The 24,936-nt window shown below is 35.7% G+C and overlaps 1 protein-coding gene across 2 annotated transcripts in view; it reads left to right on the forward strand.

The window, feature by feature from the left end:
- IFNAR2 (interferon alpha and beta receptor subunit 2) overlaps window positions 1-21,748 on the forward strand; it is a 50,968-nt gene extending 29,220 nt beyond the window's left edge. For both annotated transcript variants that reach the window (XM_036744748.1, XM_036744749.1), the window contains exons 7-9: window positions 1,998-2,163; window positions 13,833-13,960; window positions 20,741-21,748. In XM_036744748.1, coding sequence (XP_036600643.1) covers window positions 1,998-2,163; window positions 13,833-13,960; window positions 20,741-21,427 — 981 coding nt within the window. In that variant the 3' untranslated portion in view covers window positions 21,428-21,748. The remainder of the gene's footprint in view (window positions 1-1,997; window positions 2,164-13,832; window positions 13,961-20,740) is intronic.
- Window positions 21,749-24,936: the final 3,188 nt, after the last annotated feature.

Raw genomic sequence — 24,936 nt, forward strand, 5'->3', positions numbered from 1 at the left:
CTCCTTGATAATTTCTTGAAAGATCATGTCTAGGCTCTTTTTTTGATCATGGCTTTCAGGTAGTCCAATAATTTTTAAATTATCTCTCCTGGATCTATTTTCCAGGTCAGTGGTTTTTCCAATAAGATATTTCACTTCATCTTCATTTTTTTTCATTCCTTTGCTTCTGTTTTATAATATCTTGATTTCTCATAAAGTCACTAGCTTCCACTTGCTCCCATCTAATTTTTAAGGTAGTATTTTCTTCAGTGGTGTTTTGGACCTCCTTTTCCATTTGGCTAATTCTGCCTTTCAAGGCATTCTTCTCCTCACTGGCTTTTTGGAGGCCTTTTGCCATTTGAGTTAGTCTATTTTTTAAGGTGTTGTTTTCTTCACTATTTTTGGGGGTCTCCTTTAGCAAGTCATTGACTTGTTTTTCATCATTTTCTCACATCATTCTCATTTCTCTTCCCAATTTTTCCTCTACTTCTCTAACTTGCTTTTCCAATTCTTTTTTGAGCTCTTCCATGGCCTGAGACCAGTTCATGTTTTTCTTGGAGGCTTTTGATGTAGGTTCTTTGACTTTGTTGACTTCTTCTGGTTGTATATTTTGGTCTTCTTTGTTCTTTGTACTTTGTTCCAAGCTTGAGGGGATGCGCTGTTGTTTTCAGAGCTATTTCTATACAGCCAGCTCTGCCACACCAGCACTCCTCCTCCCGCAAGAACCACCAACCTGGACCTGGCTCAGATCTTAAGCAGGCTCTGCACGCCTGCTCTGATCTGCCACTTAATTCCTCCCACCAGGTGGGCCTGGGGCCAGAAGCAACTGCAGCTGTAGTTCTGTAGCTGCACCACCCCCATTGCCCCGGGGCAGTGGCCGAACTGGGAACTCCTTTCACTCTGTCCCAGCAGCTTTTCCCACTAACCTTCTCTGTTGTCTTTGGTGTTTGTGGGTTGAGAAGCCTGGTAACTGCCACAGCTCACTGATTCAGAGCAGTAAGGCCTATTCTGCCCAGCTCCCAGTCTAGTTGGTCCTGCCACCACCCACACTGGGCTTTGCTCCACTCCACTCCCAGCTCCGTGTGCAATAGACCTTACCCAGCCACCATCCAGGCTGTCCTGAGCTGGAGCCCTGCTTCCCTCTGCTATTTTGTGGGTTCTGCAGTTCTAGAATTTGTTCAGAGCCATTTTTTATCAGTGTTTGGAGGGTCCTGGGGGAGAGCCTTAGGCAAGTCCCTGCTTTCCAGCTGCCATCTTTTGAGTAGACTTTTCAAAAGAGAAAAGTCATATATTTAGGTCTCTTGAAAAACATTCAACTTCACTAGTAATCAAGGTTATTTAAATTAAAATAACTTTAAGGTATCTCACCCCTATCAAATTTGCAAAAATAATTAAAAACAACTCAGAGTTAGTGGAGTCATGTGGGGAAAATGGGCATGGTCATTCATTGCTGGTGGAATTGAAACCTTGAATTACACAGTCTTTTGGAAACCAATCTGGCAGCATCCAGTAAAAGTTACAAAAATGTTAATAATCTTTATCCCAACAATAAAATTGTTGGAAATATACCTTGAAAGTTATTTTTTTAAAGAGCTTCCCTTTCAAAGATTTTCAGGGAAGCATTATTTGTAATTTGAAAAAAAAATAGAAGCAACCTAATTATCCAAAAAATAAGGGAATGCTTAAATAAGTTGTGTGACATTGATGTAATGTGATACTATAATGAATTAAGATCAGCAGGTATGGAAAATATAAGAAATAATATTAAGTGTTAAAAAAAAAAAGCAGAGGCCGTATATATGACATTACTATATAAAATGAAAAATGGGAATAAATGGAATAAAAGTCCTGATGGAAACTTAAGAGGGAATTATAGAAAAATTGTTATGATACTTTATGTATTGAAATTGTCATTTAATATAAAGTAGTTACAAAGCAAATTTAATTAATTAATTGATGTTCTATATTATGTTTGAAAATAAACCTATTTTAAAGGTAAATATTGGTTTTCATTTCAGGAACTAACAGTTGAAATGGATAACCAAGAAAATGTAACTAATGTAATTGACTCTCTGATTCCAAATTCAAATTACTGTGTATCCGCTCACTGGGATTTACAGTTTTCTAAGCATGTGATACAATCTCCCTTAAAATGTATCATGTTTTCTTCTAGCCAAGAATCAGGTATGTTGTAATTCTACACACTTCATTCTGAACTTTCCTTGAGGTTGTACACGAAGTGGGGTTGGTGGGTAGATTTTCTGTTGTTCAATCACAATTTAACTGCTAATGTATGGTTTTTCAATGGATATTCATTTATCACTGCATCATGTGAATCTCCCACTCACTTTCCTTGGATTCAGGTTACTGGTACATAGCTTTAAATCTCATAAAAAGTTTCATCAAGGATGACCATCAAAAATTCTCTAAACAATCTCTAAGTTGGAAAGTCTTTCATTCTCATGCCTTCCTGTTTGTTGAAGTAAAAATAAGAAGTTATAGGAAACTTTATATATGACACAGCATATATCATATTAGATCTGAACTTGTCATTTCATTAATGTAGGGAATTCTCAACATGGAACCTTCCACCCCCAAAGCAAAGTTGCATGGGGGACCCTAGAGTTAAAGAATAATTGCCAATGGTCACACAGCTAGCATGTCAGATGCAGCATATCTATTGTGTCAGATGCAGAACTTGAACCCAATTCTTTCTTCAAGATTGGCCTTCTATTGACTATAAGACGCTGGCCATATATATTATTCATATTAAGTAACTTTGTATTATGATTGGCTTCTGTATTGTCTTTACTTATTTTTCTGTTCTCGTGAAAGCTCTATACCAGATAGGACATCATTTGTAGTTGGTGTCATGTGGTGTTAGTGATAATTTGTGTGAAGTGTGAGGTATCAACCCATTGTCAGAAACATAACCCATAGTCATACCATTGCTTCTGTGGGAATAAGATTCAATGTACAATATCTTTTCATATGTCTTCCATCTCCTCTGTATTTATTTTTTGTGGACCAATTTATGTTTACGTTATATCATTCATAAGAATGTAAGATCTTTGAGGTCAGGGACTGGTTTTACTTTTTCCTTTAGTTTCCAAAGCTTAACATAGCACCTGGCACAAAGTAAGCACTTAACAAATGTTTACTAATTCATGTTAGCTCAAAGACTGTCTATATACCAAGGGAAGTGGCAAAATAGGTAGGATGCCATTCATTGAAATGAAGAATTGTCACCTACTCACATTTTGTCTGCAGTTAAAGAGCCATCACAACCTGACACCATGCTACCTTCCTACCTTTCTCTTACAGTATATTACTCTCTTTCATGCACTTCAGCCAAACAAAGGCATTTCCAGTCCATTGTAAAAGCTCTGGCATTTCCCAAATCAAGTCAGTTCAATTCAACAGACACTTATTAAGTTCTTCCTATGTGCACGGACCGTACTAGATGCTGGAGCTAAGACAAAAATGAAACAATCTTTTCCCTCAAGGAATTTAATTCCACTGGGGAGACTAGAAAATATAATAATATTTATTTGTGGGCAGGAGGGAAGTGTAGTTATAAAAGGTTTTATGTGGTACATGGCAGCAAAGTTGAATCTTTTTAACGGAGCTCTAACTCCTAGGAGGCAGTGGTAAGAAGGTAATATATTCCAGACATGAAGGACAGACAGCATGAGAAAAAGAAAGGAGATGGAATGTTCCATTCAGGAGACAGCTAGTAGACCAGTGTGGTTTGGACATAGAGTGTATAAAGGAGTGGAACATCAAATATCCAAATTGGTCAGTGAGATCAGTAAGGATTCTTAAGTAGAGGAGTGACATAGTTAAGCCCATTTTTAAGAAATATTACTTTGGCAGCTGTATGGAGAATGGGTTGGAGAAAAGAGAGACTTGATACACATCAAGTAGACTTATAACCATCTAGGCAAGAGGTAATGAGGGCCTGACCTAGGTGCTGGTTGTATGAGTGAAAGGGAGAAGTCAAAGAGATGTAGAAACAGAATTCACAAAACTTAGCAACTGACTGGGTATCAGGAGTAAGGGAAAAAGGAGAGTCCAAGATAATGCTAACATTAAGAACTTAGGTAACTGAAATGATAATGTTGCCCTCAATAGACATAGGGAGTCATCTATATAGAGATCATAAATGAATTCATTGAAACTGCTTATACCACCAAGAGGAGGAAGAGAAAGAAGAGAAAAAGGTTTAAGAAAGAGTCTGGAAATCACACATATTTAGTGGGTGGGAAATGCCCGATGATTTTAAAAAAGAGACTAAGAAAGAGCATCCAGACAGAAAGGAAAACTAGTGAATGAATGAATGAATGAATGAATGAAGCATTTATTAAGCATTTACTATATTTGCCTTGGCAAGGAGAAAGGTGACTTCATTATGTGACATAGGAGAAGAAGAATAGTGGCAGAAGGCATCTGTGTGAGTTGAGAAGGAGGGGAGAGTAGGAAGTTCTCGACAAACGGCCTGTTATTTTCAGTGAAATAAAGAGGCAGCGTTCTCAGCTAAGAGGGAAGAGAAAGAGAAGCTATGAGGAGAGATAAAAAGATTTGGAAAAGCTCTGTGGTAAGTGGGAAAGTAAGTCAAAGGGAGGTGTAAAGGCCCAAGTGATATTACATTACATAAATTTATAGTGGATCTAGTCGGCATGGTTTTGTGATTTTCTCTAGCTTCTTTAGTCAGCATGGTAAGTTGAAGCAAAGGCAACAGGTGGTGGGAGCAATCCAAAATTGAGAGTGAGAGGAAAGAAAGTGGAGGCAGCCATTGTAGATGTCCTTTTCAAGGAGTTTAGAAACAAAGGGCAGAAGAGAAATAGGACAATAGTTAGCAAGAATGGAAGGATCAAGTGAGGGGCTTTTCAGGATGGGGAGACATCAGTATGTTTGTAGATACTAGGAAATGAGGAAATGAGAGGTGAGATACTAAAAATAAGTGGAAAAATGGGGATGACAGGAGAGGCAATGTATTGGAGGAGACAAGATAGAATGGGATTGCTTGAACAAGTAGAAGGGTTACCTTTGTTAAGGAATAAGGTCAATTCATTGTGTGAGACAGAGGTGAAGGAGGAGAAATTGGCAGAAGCCATCTGAGTGATAGAAGATAAGAAGAGAGGAGAAGAGAGAGTTCATGGCAAATGGCCTCGATTTTTTCTGTAAAATATGAGGCAAGGTTCACAGGTGAGAGTGTTGGGTGAATGGGAGCCATAGGAGGCTTCAGAAGAAATGAAAAGGTTTGGAAGCACCACATAGTGAGTTGTTAATAGGCCACATATAATAGGATTACCTACCATGAGGGTCCAGTTGAGATCATGTAACATTAAATTTTTAGTGGATAGGACATTCCTGTGAAATGTTTAAAAAACAGTTAATACCAATACTAAATAATTTTTTTAATTGAGAAAGAAAGCACACTACAGGACTCCTTTGATGAGATGAATATAGTCCTAATACCTAAATCAAGGAAGGATAAAACACAAAAGAACTATAGACCAATGTCATTAACCAATTTCAATTCAAAATTTATAAATAAAACTCTTCACATAGACTACAATAATTCTTCCAAAAAGTCATTCATCATGACCAAGTTGGATTTTGCCAGGAATGCTGGATGGTTCAGCATTAGGAAAACAACCAGAGTAATTAATCATATTCAAAACAAAAACATCTAAAGCTACACGATTATTTCAAGTGATTTGGAAAAACTTTTGACAAAGTATAACATTCATATATGCAGCAATCGCAAAAATAACCCTACAGAGTATAAGCATAGAGGAACCTTTTTAATATCATAAAAAGTATGCATCTAAAATCAAAAGCAAACATCATATGTAATAGGGATATACTGAAGCTTTTCTAAATCATACAGGTGTAAAGCAAGGATACCTATTCTCTACACTGTTATTTGATATAGTTCTGGAAGACATACTAGCGTTAGCAATAAGAGAAGAGTAAGCATGTATAAAGAAGAAATAAAACTATCCCAATTTGCTGATACCATGAAGGTTTACTTGGAAAATACTAGGGGATCAACAGAGACTAATTAGAACAATTAATATTTATTCAGTTAATAATTGGAACAACTTCAGCAGAGTAGCAAGCTACAAAATAAATCCCCAAAAATCAACTTCATTGGGAGGCAAAGCCAAGATGGCAGGGAGAAGTTAGAAAGTGGCTGAGCTCTCCACAGTTTCCCTCAGAAGCAACATTAAATCAACCCTGTCAACAGATTCTAGAGCAAGAGAACCTACAAAAAGATGGAATGAAACAATTTTCCAGCTTAATGTAATTTAGAAGGATTTTGGGAAAGGTTTGTCTCACTTGGGTAAAAGGGGAGCACAGCCCTGTACAGATGGTGTCTGGGTGAGCCAATGGGAGGCTATCAGGTGCAGCAGAGATCAGCAACTGAGGCCACTCAGTCCTGGCTCAGCAGGCTAGGTGTGAGGCCTCCAGTCCCAGCACAGAGGGCAAATTGCCAGGCCTAGAAACCAGGCAACAAGGTGCATCCAGGCCATGAGCATCCATCACAGTGAGCAAGACACCAGCACCTGAGGCCCAAGTGCATAAAGTCAGTGAGCAGGCCGCTGGCCCCAGAACAAGAAGCTTGGGGAAGTGCCCCCTATGCCCCAGGAGCAGAACTGAGCCACAAAATAGGCCAAAAAAAAGAATGAGCAAGAAGCAAAAAAGAACCTTGGCCATAGAAAACTATTATGGTGAGAGGGAATATCAAAACACAAACTCAGAAGAGGGCAGCAATGTCATAATGCCTACATGTGAAACCTCACAAGGGAATGGGTCTCAAGCCCAAAAAGCCTTCTTAGAAGAGCGCAAAGAGGATTTTAAAAGTCAAATAAGAGAGGTAGAAGGAAAAATAGGAAAAGAAATGAGAGGTATGCAAAAGAGAGTCAATAGCCTGGAAAAGGAAGAACAAAAATTGAGTGACGAAAACAATTCCTTAAAAAATACAATTGGTCAAATGGGGGGAAAACAACTCCTTAAAAAGTAGAATTGGCCATGGCCAAATGGAAAATGAGGTACCACAGCTCACTGAAGAAAATAATTCCTTAAAAATTAGAATTGGACTTATATGAACTGATGCTGAATCAAATGAGCAGAACCAGGAGAGCACTGTACAACAGCCACAATGTATGATGATTAACTTCAATAGACTTATCTTTTCTTAGTAATGCCAGGATCCAAAACAACTCCAAAGGACTCATGATGGAAAATGCTGTCCATATCCAAAAAAAGAGCTATGGAGTCTGAATGCATATTGAAGCATATTATTTGCTTTCTCTCTTTTCTTTTCTTTTTTTTGTTTCTTCTTTCTCATGGTTTCTCTCTTTGGTTCTAATCCTTCTTTACAGTATGACTAATGTGAAAGTAGTTTCAATATGAATGTATATGTAGAGCCTATATCAAATTATTACATGCCATCTTGGGGTGGGGGGAGGAGAGAGATGGGGAGAAAATTTGGAACTCAAAATCTTATGGATGTGAATGCTGAAAACTAAAAATAAATAAATAAATTTTAAAAACCAAAAAAAAAAAAAATTAGAATTGGGCAAGTGGAAGCTAATGACTCTTTGAGGCTTCAAGAATCAGTCAAACAAAAGCAAAAGAATGAAAAAATAGAAGAAAATGTAAAATACCTCATTGGAAAAACAACTGACCTGGAAAACAGGTCCAGGGGAAATAATTTAAGAATTACTGGACTACATAAAACCCATGATCAAAAAAAAAAAAAAAAAAAGCCTGGACAGCATCTTTCAAGTTATTATGAAGGAATACTGCCCTGATATTCTAGAACCAGAGGGTAAAAGAGTCATTGAAAGGATTCACCTATCACTTCCTTAAAGAGATCCCAAAATAAATGAAAACTCCAAAGAATATTATAGCCAAAATCCACAATTACCAGGTCATGGACAAAATATTGTAAGCAGTGAGAAAGAAACAATTCAAATATTGTGGAGCCATAGTCAGGATTACACAAGATTTAGTAGGTTCTACATTAAAGGATCTTGGGTTTGGAATATGACGTTCTGGAAAACAGAGGAGCTTGGATTACAACCAAGAGTCAACTGGCTAGCAAAATTGAGCATAATCTTTCAGGGGAAAAGATGGACATTCAATGAAATAAGAGACTACATGGGAAGATGACACTTGTAACTCTTGAGAACTGTATATTAGGGCAGTTAGAAGAAGTATAAAGACAGAGGGTGTGGGTATAAGTTGATTTTGATGTGATGATATAAAAAAAATAAAGAGGTGAAAAAAAAAGGATTGTACCTGGAGAAGAGGAAAAGGGGGGCAAATTACCTCACATGAAGAGGTGCGAAAGATCTATTATGGTAGAGGGAAAGAAAGGAGAGGGGGTGAGCATTGTTTGAACCTTACTTGCATCAGATTTGGCTGAAAGAGGTTATAACATACTCATCAGATCGATATAGAAATTTCTCTTATCCTATAGGGATGTAGGAGGAAAAAAGGGAAAGAGTGGATAGAAGGGAGAGCAGAAGTAGTAGGGGAAAGGAGAAAGAAAAGTAGATGGACTGATAGAATGGAGGGCAAATTGAGGGAGGTGGTGGTCAGAAGCAAAACACTGGGGAGGAGGGACAGAGTGAAAGGAGAAAGAAAAGTATAAATTAGGGGAAACACAATGAAGGGGAATACACTCTCCCATAAAATGGAAGTGGATAGCAGAGTGGATTAAGAACCATAATTCTACAATATGTTCTTTACAAGAAACACATTTGAAGCAGAGAAATACACAAAGAGTAAAGGTGAAAGGCTAGAGCAGGATATGTTATACTTCCACTGAAGTAAAAAAAGCAGGAGTAGCGATCCTGATCTCAGACAAAGCAAAAACCTAAAATATACCTAATTAAAAGAGATAAGAAAGGAAACTACATCTTTCTAAAAGATACCACAGATGATGAATTAACATCATAACTAAACATATATGTACCAAATGGTATAGTATCCAAATTCTTAGAGGAGAAGTTACAGGAAGAAATAGACAGCAAAACAATACTAGTAGGGGACTTCAACCTCCCTCTCTCAGACCTAGATAAACCTAACCACAAAATTAACAAGAAGGAAGTTAAGGAGGTGAATAGAATTTTAGAAAAGTTAGATATGGTAAACCTCTAGAGAAATTTTGAATGGGGATAGAAAGGAATATACCTTTTTCTCAGCAGTATATGATAACTACACAAAAACTGACCATATACTAGAGCATAAAAGCCTCACAATCCAGTGCAGAAAAGCAGAAATATTACATGCATCCTTTTCAGATCATGATGCAACAAAAATTACATGTAATAAAGGGTCATGGAAAGATCGACTAAAAATTAATTGGAAACTAAATAATCTAATCCTAAAGAATGAGTGGGTCAAACAACAAATCATAAAAACAATCAGTAATTTCATCAAAGAGAATGACAATAATGAGACAACATACCAAAACTTATGGGATGTGGCCAAAGCAGTTCTTAGGGGAAATTTTATATCTCTAAATGCTTACATGAATAAAATAGAGAAAGAACAAGTCAAGTCAATGAATTGGGCATGCAACTAAAAAAGCTAGAAAAAGAAACAAATTTAAAATCCTCAATTAAACATCAAATAGGAGAGATTAATAAAATTGAAAGTAAGAAAACTCCTGAACTAAGAGCTGGTTTTATGAAAAAAAAAAGTATATATATATATATATATATATATATATATATATATATATGTATATATATATACACACCTTTAGTTAATTTAATTTTAAAAAAGAAAGAAGAAAACCAAATTACCAGTATCAAAAATGAAAAGGATGAACTCACCACCAGTGAAGAGGAAATTAAAACAATAATTAGGAGCTATTTTTCCAACTGTATGCCAATAAATCTGACAATCTAAGTTAAATGGATGAATATTTACAAAAATGTAAATTGCCCAGATTAACAGAAGAGGAAATAGAATGTTTAAATTACCCTGTTTTAGAGAAAGAAACTGAACAAGCCATCAATGAACTCCCTAAGAAAAAATCCCTAGGACCAGACAGATTTACAAGTGAATTCTACCAAACATTTCAAGAACAATTAATTCCACTACTATATTAACTGTTTGGGAAAATAGGCAAAGAAAGAGCCCTACCAAATTCCTTTTGTGACACAGATATAATACTGATACCTAAACCAGAAAGAGCCAAAACAGAAGGAAAATTATAGACTAATTTCCCTAGTGAATATTGATGTAAAAATTTTAAATATTAGCAAGGAGATTACAGCAGTTTATCGTGAGGACAATACACTATGACCAGGTGGGATTTATGCCGGGAATGCAGTACTGGTTCAATATTAAGAAAACTATCAGAATAATTGACCACATCAATAACAAAGCTAATATAAGTCATATAATTATCCCAGTAGATGCTGAAAAAACTTTTGACAAAATACAGCACCCATGCCTACTAGAAATGCTACAAAATATAGGAATAAAAGGAGCTTTCCTTAAAATGATAAAATGATTTTAAAATACTTAGATTTTTTTCTACATCTAAATCTGTTATCTATATCTAAAACCATCGGAGCAAGCATGATATGTAATGGGGATAAGCTAGAATCTTTCCCAGTAAGGTCACGGCAAAGCAAGGATGCCCATCATCACATCTGTTATTTAATATTGTACTAGAAATGTTAGCTTTAGCAATAAGAGAAAAGAAATTGAAGGAATTATAATAGGCAATGAGGAAATAAAACCATCCCTCTTTGCAGATGAGATGATGGTATACTTAGTGAATCCTAGAAAATCAACTAAAAAAGTACTTGAAATAATTAACAACTTCAGCAAAATCACAGGATATAAAATAAATTCACATAAATCACTGGCATTTCTATATATTACTAACAAAACCCAGCAGCACGAGATAAAAAGAGAAATTCCATTTAAAATAACTGTATACAATATAAAAAATTTGGGAGTCTATCTGCCAAGACAAACCTAGGAAATATATGAACAAAATTACAAAACACTTTCACGCAAATAAAGTCATATCTAAGTAGTTGGGAAAATATCAATTGCTCATGGGTAGACCGAGCTAATATAATATAATATATAATAATATAATATAAAGGATAATCCTACCTAAATTAATGTACTTATTCAGTGCCATGCCAATTAAACTACCAAAAGATTATTGTATAGAGCCAGAAAAAATCATAACAAAATTCATCTGGAAGAACAAAAGGTCAAGAATATCAAGAGAACTAATGAAAAGAAATGGAAGGGAAGTGGCCTTGTCACACCAGATCTAAAATTATATCATAATGAGGCAATCATCAAAATTATTTGGTACCGACTAAGAAACAGAGTGGTAGATCAGTGTAATAGGTTAAGTACAGAAGACACAGTAGTCAATGACTATAGTAATCAACTGTTTGATATACCCATAGACTCCAGCTTCAGGATAAAAACTCACTATTTAACAAAAACTGCTGGGAAAATTAGAAAATAGTATTGCAGAAACTAGACATACACCAACATCTTACACTGCATACCAAGGTAAGGTCAAAATGGGTACATGATTTAGACATGGAGAGTGATACCATAAGCAAATTAGAAGAGCAAGGAATAGTTAAATCTATGGAGAAGGGAAGAATTTATGACAAAACGAGAGATCAAGAACATTATGAAATGCAATATGGATAATTTTGATTACATTAAATTAAAGTTTTTGCACAAGCAAAGCCAATGCAACCAAGATTAGAAGGAAAGCAGAAAGCTGAGAAACAATTTTTACAAGTGTCTCTAATAAAGGCCTCATTTCTAAAACATAGAGAACTGAGGCAAATTTATAAGAAGAGAAGTCATTCCCCAAATGATAAATGGTCAAAGAATATGAACAGGTAGTTTACAGATAAAGAAATCAAAACTATCTATAGTCATATGAAAAAATATTCCAAATCATTATTGATTAGAGGAATGCAAATTAAAACAACTCTGAGGTACCACCTCACACCTATCAGAATGACAGAAATATAACAATATTTCAATATGACAGAAAAAGAAAATGATAAATGTTGGAGAAGATGTGGGAAAATTGGAACTAATTCATCGCTGGTGGAGTTGTGAACCAATCCAACCATTCTGGAGAGCAATTTGGAACTATGCCCAAAGGGCTATAAAACTGTACATACCCTTTGACCCAGCAATATCACTTTTAGGTCTATATCCCAAAGAGATCATACAAATGGCAAAAGGACTCACGTGTACAAGAATATTTGTAGCAGCTCTTTTTGTGGTGACAAAATATTGGAAATTCCATTCCAAATAACAGCAAAATGCTTAAAATATTTGGAGAATCAATCTATCAAAACACTTCCATAAATTCCATTTAATAAGTGCTGCTTTAAAAAAATGAATAACAGCTTAAATAGGTGAATCAAATATTAAATGCTTATATCTAGGTTCATTCTGAAAAAAGATATATTTTTAAATCATTAAAATAGATTTTATTGAAATGTTACATTTGTCACAGCTGTGAAAAGGGTGTAGGTAATTTAGTTAGCAATTAGAAGAAGCCATAGGTGACAAAATAGATTAATTTGATTTTATTTTTAAAAAAACAAGTTTTTGCCCCAGAACAAGCAATGCATCCAAATAAGGAAAGAAACATACAGAGGGGAATCTTTGCAATAAACATTTCTAACAAAAATCTGACATCCAGAATCTACAAAGAACACATACAAATTTACAGGTTTAAGAGCCATTCTCCAAAAGATAAATTTTAAAAGGATTTAAGCAAGTAGTGCTTAGGAGAAAAAAGAAATATAAATTATCAATAACCATGTGAAAAATTGTTCAAATATTCATTTAGGGGAGTGAAAATTTTAAAAACTCTTAAGATAGCATTTTTTTGTTCCGTGTTTGTGGTTTCAAATATGTGGAGAATGTCTGGTGTTGAACTTCTCCCCTTAGATGTTGGTAATGCTTTGAATAGAATCTATTCTTTTCGAAAGCAATATGCAATTAAATAATCAAAGCAACTCCCCCAAAAAGCGTTCATACTTTTTGACCCAGCAATCCCACTACTGGTCCTCTACTTTCAGGAGGTTATTGAGAATGAAAAAAGACATAACCTGTACAAGAATGTGCCTGCAAGCACTTTTTGTAATACAAAAAACTGAATATCTATTTTTTGTGAATGGCTGATCAAATTATGGTATATGAGTTTAATGGAACATTATTTCAATATAATAAAGGAGAAATATGAAAAATATAAAGAAATATGGGAAATGATATAGAGTGAAGAAATCAAAACCATTCTATAAATTAAGACAATTATAAGGACAACACTTTAAGAATGCATAGGGAATAGGGCAGCTAGGTGGCGCAGTGAATAGAGCACTGGCCCTGAAGAAGGACTTGAGTTCAAATGTGGCCTCAGACACTTGACACACTTACTAGCTGTGTGACCTTGGGCAAGTCACTTAACCCCAATTGCCCTGCCTTCTCCCCTGCAAAAAAGAAAAAGAAAAGGAAAAAAAAAAAAGAATGCTTAGAGAAAAAATTCATAAGGAATCACAAAAACAAGACAATTTTGTTAGAGCTTTGTTGAAGCTAATATCTTTTTTAAAAGAGCCTGTAAATTACTGAAGGTAATGGACATGTATACATTATACTGTATTTCCTTCTTTTTTGTAAATAGTTCAAAAGTTTTATCTATTACAAGTTCATAAATTTTGAACTCAAGGTTAAAAAAAGGGGGTTTTGTCCTCTCTTGAATATATACTGAATTTTATTTTAAATAATGGCACTTAAATTTTCATTTGCAGGTTCAGAAAAATTTGCTGCAATACCATTAGCCACATGTTTTATTATCTTACCAATAATAATCCTTGTGATATTGCTGAAAAAGACAGGATATATATGCAGAAAACAAACACATTCTCCCAAAGTATTGGTATGTACTTTTATGTCATTTCTTTGTTTTTATTCATAGAAGGTTATATTCCCTTTTCATTTAATACTGCTTGTGCTGGGCCATCTCCAATTGTCCTGATATATATCTGGCCACTGGACCCAAATGGAGGACAGCCTTCCCTCACTTAAATCCAATTCACTTGCAAGTCATGGCATCATCTTCCTGATGTTATGGTCCTTTTAAGAGAATGAAGGACAAACCACACAATCATAACCACATAAGATTGCTTGTAAAGTCTGCATAATGAAGTTGAGTTTCCAAGACAAATGCTCATTTTTCTATTTACTACTATACTCCTTTGAATTATTCCTTAACAGTTTCTTGGATGTGTGTTGTTTCCTTAGTGAAATTAAATTTCCCATGTTTCCCTTGATATTTTTTAAAATAAAATTTGATTTGCTATCTTTATAATGTGACCTACATTTCCCAAAATATCCTTCTTCAGTCCCTCCCAGAGTGCTGTCACTTAATAACCAAAAGAAAAAAATGGAGAGAAAAGAACAATGAAGCCAAAGTAACCAAGATTCTGAAAAATTGACATCCTATGCAATGTGTACATAACCATAGCCCCCCACCTCTGCAAAGGAGTGCTTCAAATATATGAAGCCAAGATTGATCATTATAATTATACAGAATTCGGTTTAAATTGTTTTGTAGGGATTGTTCTTCTATTTCCCTTGTAGTCATTGTGTGTATTGCTTTTATTGTTATGCTTAGTTTACTTTTTCAGTTCATACAAATCTTCCCATGCTTCTCTATTATTCATTATATTCACTGCTACTATAGCATAGTTATATTCCTTGAATACAGAAGTTGTCTTAACTTTCCTATTCGTATCCCCAGAACTTACCAGAGTCCTTTGCACATGTTGTTCTATCATTTCAGTCATATGCAACTCATTATGACCCCATTTGGAGTTTTTTTGGGCAGAGATACTGGAGTGGTTCGCCATTTTCTTCTCCAGATCATTTTACAGATGAGAAAACTGAGGCAAACAAGATTAAGTGACTTGCCCAGGGTCACACAGTTAGTTGGATGTTTGAGGCTGGATTTGAACTAAGGTTTTCTTGGCTCCATCCACCATTGCTCTATCCACTGAGCCACCTTCATTTACCATAAATATGTATGTGACATGACCAGATCATCTTGAAAGTGTGTCTTAGTATTTTTTTTTTACTTTTTTAAAACTTTATTTTTAACTCTTGGTATGGTCAGAACTCAAACACTCTTATGGTTTTTTTGAATGAAATTTATGTTCCCATTGGAGATTTCTGAAGTAGGATTGTAGTTCTTTTCTGCTGTAGGATTATAGTTCAAGTGATAGACATCCACTTTGTTTCTAGTTCTTTACTAAAAACAAAGGTACTGTTTTAAGGGATTTTTGACAATTTTTGACAATTGACCACCTTCCCCACCTCCAATAGGGTATATGCCAGGCAGTGAAATTTCTAGGTTAAAGGGCGTGGATATTTTATCAACTTTCTTTGAATAATTCCCATTTTTTTCCTAGAATGGTCAGATTGATTTTCAGGTTTACCAGCAGTTCATTAGTGTGCTCATCTTTAAACAGCCCTTCCAACTATTTCCATCTTTTGTTGCCTCTGCCAATTCTTTTAATTTTCATATTGCTTTTATTATTCGAAATCTGAAACATTCTTTCATATGGCTGTTAATAGTTTCGATTAGTTCTTTTGAGAGCTATTTTTTGATAACTTTTGACCGTTTATCCATGGGGACTAGCTTTGGTTTTATATATCTCTGTTAGTTACTTGTATATCTTGGTACCAGACCCTTATCAGAAATATTTGATAAAAAAACATTTTCCCAATTGGTTTCTTCTCTTCATAAATTTATTACTTCTATGTAATAATAATTACTAATGAGAAAGGAGCTTTCTCTAGTTCATTGAATAATGAATACTTAATGAATTAAAGTGGGAAATGGAGTTAATTAATAAGAGATTACAAATTTACCAACAAGAAATAAATTAACCAGTGTACCACTAGATCACCATATAGTTCAGGATGGATCAATTAAATATATAACAAGTCATATGTCAGGTTAAGGTAGGATGCCCTAACAGGTAATGTGATCAGACTCATTTATGTGTGCTACAAATGAGGGTCATGTGAGGCCTGTCTTTTTAATCCTATTATACTAAATAAAGAGTTCTTTCATAGGTATTTTAAAAAGTTAATCAAATGAGGGGGCAGCTAGGGCAGTGAGTAGAGCACTGGCCCTGGAGTCAGGAGGACCTGAGTTTAAATCCAGCCTCAGACACTCCACACACTTACTAGCTGTGTGGCCTTGGGCAAGTCACTTAACCCCTAATTGCCTTGCCTTCCCCCCTCCAAAAAAAAAAGGTTAATCAAGTGCTAGGTTATATAGTTTATTTGTTCCTGATTTTTCCTTAGCCAGTCTTTTCCACTGATCTAATTTTTTAAAATTTTAGCCAGTCCCCAATGCTTTTGGTGATTATTGCTTTAAATTATGGTTCATAATATGTAATATAACATCTGGCAGTGCTTTATTCCTCCTTTAAAAAATTTATTTCCCTTGAAATTTTATATCTTTTGATACTCCAAATTTATTTTAGCATCATTTTATCTGACTATATAAAATATCCTCTTGGTATTTTAATTAGTGTAGCACTGAGGTGTCAAACTCGTCACCCCAAACCAATTTAAAATTTAATTGTTGAACAAAATTTTTAAAATACAATACAACCTAGATAAAGTTAACTTGTGGTTTTCTAAGTCAATATGTTATAGCAGGGATACATGTTTCTATTTGAATTTGATAGCACTGGTGTAGCACTACATCTATAAATTAATTTCTGTAGTATTACCATTTGAATTATATTGGCACAACACAACCATGACTGACTATCCTATCCCTCCAACTATTTAGGTTGTTCTGTATTTCTTTACAGAACATTTTACAATTGTATATTCAGGTATTAAATATACTTTGGGAGATTAACTCCCAGATATTTTGTGCATTCTGTCTTTATTTGAATGGAACTTCCTTTTCTATTTTTCTCTCCTACTTCTATTATTGTTATGTAGAAATAGTGGATTTTTTTTTTCAGGGTTTATCTAGTAACCTGCTGCTTTACTAAAACTATTATCTCTGTTGGTTTCTTTGCTACTACTCTAGGCATTTCTCCTTGAAGCATCATGTTATCTGCAAAGGGGGATAATTTTGTCTCTTCTTTGCCTATTTTTCTACCTTTAATTTCTCTTATTGCTATTGCTAGCATTTCTAGAACTGTGTCAAGTAATAGTAGGAAAGGGGAGCAGACTTGGTTTACTCCTTTGTTCACTCAGAAAGCTTCTAGTGTTTCCCCATTTCATGTAATTCTAGAGGTGTGGTTTTTTTAGATAGATACTTTATAACATTTTGGAAGGTCCTTCTTTGCCTATCCTTTGTAGGCCTTTTGGCATAAATGAGTAATATTATATGAAAACATTACACAGTTTCCAAGAAGCTATTTAAAATGCAGAGATTAAATGGGCAGAACTAAGATAATGAGAGACAAGAGAATGAATTCAACAGATATTAATTGCCTGCTATGAATGAGACATTGTAATGGGTGCTGTGAGCAAAAGAAATATAAATATGTTCCAGAACCATTCCCCAACATATAAGTAATAAAAGGCCAGGAGCAGTATAATATGAAATGCAAATGATCAGCAATCATAGGAAAAAAGCTCTAAGTCATTAACAATGAGAGAAATGCAAATTAAAACACCTTGGAGGCTTCACTTCCCATCAATCAAATTGATAAGGATAATAAGTAATAAAAAACAATCTCATTTGGAAGGCTATGAGAAAACAGGCACACTAATACACTGCTGGGAACTTTAAATTGATACAACTGTTCTGGAAAAGTTTGGAATTATGTGAGAAAAGCAACTCATATAAGCTCTTTAAGATCAGAACTTGTCTTGTTTTTGTATTTATATGTCCAACACATGGCCTATTTTGAGCACATGGCAGGTACTTAACAAAAATGCTCATTGATTAATTAGTTGCTAAACTGTTGATACTCATTTTTCCAGCAATCTCAGTATTATGTGTACAACACAATCATATATATAACAAAATATTATTAGTAGCATTATTTGTAATGGCAAAAAACTAGAAGCAAAGTGAATTCTTACTGACTGGAGAATGGCTAAGCAAATTCTTAGATGTGAATATAGTATTCTTCCTCAAGCCATCACTCTTGTACTGGTTACACTCTCCTCCCTTCCTTATCTTGATCCTTTGGTGAATCCGTTCTAGTGTATATACTCAAATCCTTTTCCCCTTTATCCTGTCACCAATCAAGCCTTGCCAAACCCAAATTCCTGCCATCTCCTACCTTAGATTTTATTCCCGTGGTCCTGAATGAAGCTGGAGAAAATTATAAAGTGGTTCTAACTGGATCCACTACAAGTTTCTTACATAATCTCAACTGGCCCCTCTGTATTCCTCTTGGGGTTAAAGCTTCCAGAGTACTGTTTTTAATCTTCCTCTTGTAAACCCATTTCTGTTACTTGCTTTATAGATTTTGCCACATCATCCTCTTTTTTTGCTGTACCTTTTTCTTAGAAGTATCAACTCATGAGAGAAACAGTCTTGGATAAGTCGGAGGCAAGTGGTAGAAATTATCCTGAGTCTCAAATTATGTGACCTAATCCTACCTCTTGCCTTCACCATTATCTTTCTGTTTTCCAAAGAAATGAGGTCTATGTTCCCTGCACTATTCTGAGTACCAGCTAGCAGACAGATTGCTATCCATGAAGATACAACACTGTCTCAGAGAAGATAACCTCCCAGTGTACCAACCCTTCACATATTAAACCCAGAATGAGACCCACCACAGGCACATGTTTTCTCCCCCCATGGGAATACACTTTAGTGGGACTCTCTTCTCTGCCGTAGGATGAGACTCCCTCCTCCAGTCTCCCAGATTCAATCTCTCCTTTTTCCATCTCTCTTATTCTCCAATAGCACCCTCTCCTTGACATGAGACAATTGGGAATCACCATCCCGTCACTGTTCATCCATAATCCTGGTAGAGATTCTTCTTCACACATTCAGACCTGAGTTCAGATTTGGACTCAGGGTTGTTGTAAGGATCGAATGATATATAACAAGTATAAAGTGTTTTAGCACAGTGCCTGGCACATAGTAAACACTATATAAAAGTTAGCTATCATTATTATCCTGCTCTGTCCCATACCTCCCCCTCTCATTCTGCAACTCTGTCCCACAAAATTCATCAACGTACTTGTGGGAGGCCAAAATGTTTATTCTATATTTCAAGTTCTACTCTTCCACCACTTCTGTTTCCTCAAGTTCCACTTACATCTTTATCCCTTTTTGTCCTTTCTTAAAGGACACAATCCCTTCATCATCGCTTTTTGCTCTTTTTTTAACCCTGTAAGTCAGTCTTTTACTCTTTAAAAAATAGTCATTACTATTATTATATTTAATCATGGGGTGATTTGGTTCATTACTTTTTTATTTATTTAGTATTTATTCATCTTTCTTACTCCAATACCCTTTCTGGGGCTACTCCCTCAATTTGTACTTCATACTCACAAATTAAGTCCCAGAGGAGCTTTCAGTATCCTGGAAGGACCCTGTAGGTCATTACTTCTACCACCATAGCTCCTAAGTTCCCACCAATGTGTTTCTCATTAGCAATCAGCTAGGAGACTGATACTAAATGACATGGTATCTAAATTCATATAAGGAAAAGTTAAAACTGAATTATGAAAATGGAAAGGTAGATTTAATTATCTCTCATTTAAGGTACACAAATGGCATAGCAAGAACAGTTGTTAGAAAGCATTTTCCTCCAAAAAGTCTTGATCACACTCTCCCACAAACATATGCCATTTCCTTAGGGAGTGAGGTCAAATTTACAGCACAGAGACGTATGTAGAATGGGGCAAAGGTTGATTCACAACTTCTAGTGCTGAAAGGCTTTTTCTCCTTGTGGAGTCCTCACAAAGCTCCCTTTGGATTTAGCTCTCTGTACCGCCGGCTATTTAGCTGGGCTCCCAGGGTCTTTTTCTTTCTTGAGTACATAGCCAGCACCTCTCTCCAATATCACCAGTCCTCTGCATGAAGCCATCTCCTCCTTTGGACAACTACATCATTGTCTGTCCTCGATGTTATCTCTGCCCTGTGGGCTGAATACATCATCTCTTACTAATCCAGACATATAAATGTAAGCTATTATTAGCTATTAATTGGGAAGACAGGACAAATGACTTAAAAAAAGATAAATAATTTTAAGAGCCATCAAATGAATGCTGCAGGTAATAAACACCTTAGGAGTTCAGAGGAGGAAATACTTCTTGCCAGCTAAGGTAAGTCAGGATAAGTCTCCAAGAGAGTGGTGTTTCATTGCCCTTTAAAGGAAGGGTAGGACTGCATAAACAAAGAGGAGCATGGAAGACTTTACAAGCAAGAGGAAGAACTAGGATTTTTGGACAACTGTCTAACTGAGAAACTGCCTAGGATTCCTATAAGTCTTCTATGTACACTTAATACATACATACATAATAAATATGCTTAATATTTCTTTTAGTTTCTCATTTTTTTAATTAAGAGGTAGGACAGAAAAGTTGGCAATCTAATATTCTCAGGAGTTTATTATTGTTGATTTTGAAATTGGAATGATGATTGCTGATAAATTATAAAAAGCAGAACTTCAGCATTAATCTCTCTTCCTCTCCTTCTTCTGTTCACTTTAAGGATTTCCCGCCTGTCATACCTGGCCCACTTCAATTGCCTCATGTGAAAGTTACAAGGGCAGACATCATTTATAAGACCAAGAAGAAAAAAGTGTTTAATGACAGTGATGACAAAAGTGACAGTGATTGTGAATCAACTCAGAAAATAGAAAATAACTACACCATGAATGGCTTTATCTGTAGATCTCAAAGTCAGGACTCCAAACTCTGCTGGAAAGAATATAATTCCACTGATTCAGACCCAAATGAACCTGAAAGTCCAGAGGTTGACCTTCCTCTGGCTGACACAGACAGTAGCACACCATATCAGTTAAAGACTGGCCCAGATGAAAGTAGAGTGTGCCGTAGCTGGAGCCACCTTTCTGAAGATAGTACCTATTCTTCGAGGTCAGAAGGCTGCTTTAATTTTAATGTGAATTTAAGCACCGTATTTGTGAGAGACCATGGAGATGATAAAGCATCAGAAGATGATGCTGCTCAGATATTATTGCCTGTGCAAGAAGATAAAGTCAACTTAGTGGATTCAGATGAAACTGAATTAAAACATATAACTCATGCTACAAATGTAAAGACACCACTTTTCCATGTCCCTTCCAAAGAATACCTCTGCTCTGAAAACTCTTCCTCTGATGAAAGTGTTACTTCAGAATCAGATGTGGACCTAGGGGATGCGTATATAAGAAGATGAATCCTGATAACTTAAACTCATAGAAATTAATGAATATTATATGATCTCTCTCTCTCTCTCTTTCTCTCTCTCTCCCTCTCTCTTACTCTCTCTCTTTCCCCCTCCCCTTTCTCTCCCTCTCTTCCCCCTCACTAGTTTTTTGTGGTCCCAAAGACTGAAGGGAAAATGAAGAAAACCAGAGAACACATACAAGTCTCTTGATAAAAATCAAATATGCAAACTAAATGCATAGAAGTACTGTGAAGCTTAATTTTTATGTAAAACTGTTGAAATACCTAAAAGTGAAAGTGCTGTAATAAACCACCTTTACTGGACTTAAAATGTGCCCAGTATTTCTCAGGATGAAGGATGAGATCCACTGTTATATAGGAATTTCCTAAGCCAGAAGTTAGTTGCTTCTAGAAAGCAGGAAATTTTAGACCTAAGAGAGAAGAAGGAAGGGGGAAAGATAAAAAATTAATTACTAAGGGCTAGTCTATACAAGGAAACAGACAAAACTAATGAATTGACACTGGCAATCCTAGGTAAAGCCAAGGAAGACAGTGGAAACATAGATGCATGTTATCTGTTAGGTGGCTTTAGGTTTAGCATTAGGACAACTGGATTTGAAATCAGAGGACTTTTGTCTCAATAGAATTGAATAAAGGTAAATTGAGGTGCAGAATTCTGAGCTGTATCAGTTTATTAACAAAGTGCAAACCTTTTAATAAAGTGGGTCAAATGGATACCTCAGTCAGGCCAGCTACCCAGAGGAAGAAACACAGCCCCTTTTTATGAGCATAAAACAAATAGCAGAATTAGGTAGGTAAGGAAAATAATGCAGTTGGCTATGGGGCTGGCACTGTCATATGAGGACAACACAATTCATTGTAAATTGGGAATGAGGCACTAGCAACGTCCCCTTCCTTCCCTCCTGTAACTAAGAAATGTCCATTGGTTGAGTCCACCTGTAAGGTTAGGTATAGTGGACCAGATTCTTTGGATAATACACCAGACATCCTTGAAAGGTAGCCTGGTGGTATAAAGATACTAGACCTGCCTGGTATCCACCTGCATCCCTCAAGGACAACAGGTTTCTTTGAGGCAAGAATAGAATAATGATTAGCAGAGAACTGAATTTCTAAACTTAGCTCATAGGTTTGAGCAGTCATACAAAATGAAGGAGTAATACAGAATAGACTCAATTACAGAATAGAATAAATTATAAAATGATGTAGAATCAATGCAATTTCTTCACTTTGAATCCTGTCTCTGCCACTTATTACCTCTGTGACTTTGGACAAGATATTTCACATTTCTGGGCCTCAGTTTCCTCATACATAAATTGAAAATGGTGGATCAGATGACCTGTCAAGTCCCTCCCAGTTCTTTGTCTATCATCCTTTGTGTACTAGAGCCTTAGTACCACTGGAAGGTAAGGAGGTTTTTGTTTTTGTTTTTAATTAGTTTTGTTGATGTCTTTTGTATCTGTATTGCAATCATTTCTTACTTCTTCTCCCTAGATTGAACCATTTCTTGTATAAGAGAAAAACAGTATAAAAATATCTGATGCAGGATGCTCTTCTAACAGTTTATTCAATATTCTGTCCCAGTAGTTTTCCATATCTCTGCAATTAGAGAAGAGGTATAGCTATTAAAGGCTCTCTCTCTCTCCACACATACTCCTGGGTGATGAGGCCAGCAGGTACTATGTGATAAACCCAAAGACTGCAGCTACTAGAATAAGAACTCACTATCTGACAAAAACTGCTGGGAAAAGTGGAAGGCAGGGTGGCAACCTCTCATTCCATACACCAAAGAGTGACATCACAAACAAGTTAGAAGAGTAATGAAGAAATTTCAGATCTGTGAATAGAACAGTTCATGAACAAAAAATAAAGAGGACAATCTCATTTGCACAAAATATTTTTTTTAATTTACACAAACAAAATAAGCGCAGTTAGAATTAGAAGGAAAGTAGATAACTAGGCTGGAAATCTTTGCAGCAAGCTTCTCTGATAAAGTCTTAATTCCAAGATATACAGTTATCCCTTTCACATCATGACTTTCCCCATCATGATTTCAATATATTGCAGGTCAGTATAAGAAATTAAATGAGAATTTTCAAGGAGTTTTGTGGAAGTCACAGACAACATGGGAAGGCCAATAGACAACAAAGAAAAAGTTTAGAAACTCAGAAATGCATAAAATATATAGTATTGTATAATTTCAACATAGTTTATCTTTTAATATCATAATGATTTAGACTTCTCTGGTACAAAGAGAGGGCCAAAAAATTTTACACAGATTTTCCAGATCATGGGGGCACCACACCCCCACAATGTGAAAGGGATCAGTATGAGGAATTGAGTGAAGAACTGACTGGGTTTGTCTGCATTGCCCAGAGAGCCTACCTAGGGAGCTTTGCTGTTCTCTGACTTAAGAGAACTGCTTCTCACTATATTAGTGTAACATTTTTTCTACATCCTTTTGAGGGTGATTATGAGTTTAATGAGCTTATCACTGTTTCATAGTTCAAGAGTAGAAGTAGAGATTTGCCCAGCAGGTAAGTAATGAGGATCAGAAAGAAAACAGAGGAGAAAGGCTTTGGTTTCTTGTAGTGTAGATTGTTCCTGAAGAGAACAAGGGGATCAAGGACTGCAGTTCAGAGTTGCCCTGAGCACATGGGCTTACTCATCTGCCTCTTTGCTAGGTTTCTATAGGTATTCTCCCATTCTCTTCCATGAACACTGTTATTACCAAAAGAGTGTGATTCAGGTTTATGTGTTGACTGTAATATTTTTGTGACTTGTGATTATTTTTGTATTTGCATTACATCCAGTAACTATGATGATTATTCTTGCTTTTGACTTACCATTAAGTAAATGTTTCATGTTTAAGAGTTAATGGCATCATGTTGACTGATTTTTGTATAAAATGGGAAGCAGATCAGTGGGAACTTATGAGCTACATTGGTGAGTATACTCCCCTACAACAGGGTTACTTCTAGAATATTAAGAGAATAGTCACATAATGGTGGTCTATCTCTGGGAACCAGAGACCTCCCAGTGTTAGGACAAATTGCAGTGAATGAGCCAACCCAGAAAGAGAGATGGTCATGCCCCATTCATGGGCTGTACCTTCATTGGTTTTTCTGTAGTTACTGGTTTCCATAGTTACATGGTTACTCATGGTCCAACTCTAGCACTTCTGATTTCAAATTTAATGCTACTTCTACTGCATCCCATTGTAAATTAAAGTATATAATCCACCTGTTTCTTTTCTCATCTCCATTGGTACCTTGCTATTTAATGATAAATATAGCATGGTGGAATGAACACTAGGAGTCCAAATACCTATCTTGGGTCCAGACTCCATCGCTTACTAGTCATTTGACTTTGAGCAAATCATGTAACCTCTCAGCCTTTTGCCTCATCTTTAAAATTAGAAGGTAGAACATATGATTTCCTAGGTTTCTTCCATTTCTAAAATTATCTGACTCTATAAGTTTCTTAGACTTTCCTTCTTGT

Source organism: Trichosurus vulpecula, chromosome 2, assembly GCF_011100635.1.
Source record: "Trichosurus vulpecula isolate mTriVul1 chromosome 2, mTriVul1.pri, whole genome shotgun sequence".
NCBI classification, from domain to species: Eukaryota; Metazoa; Chordata; class Mammalia; order Diprotodontia; family Phalangeridae; genus Trichosurus; species Trichosurus vulpecula.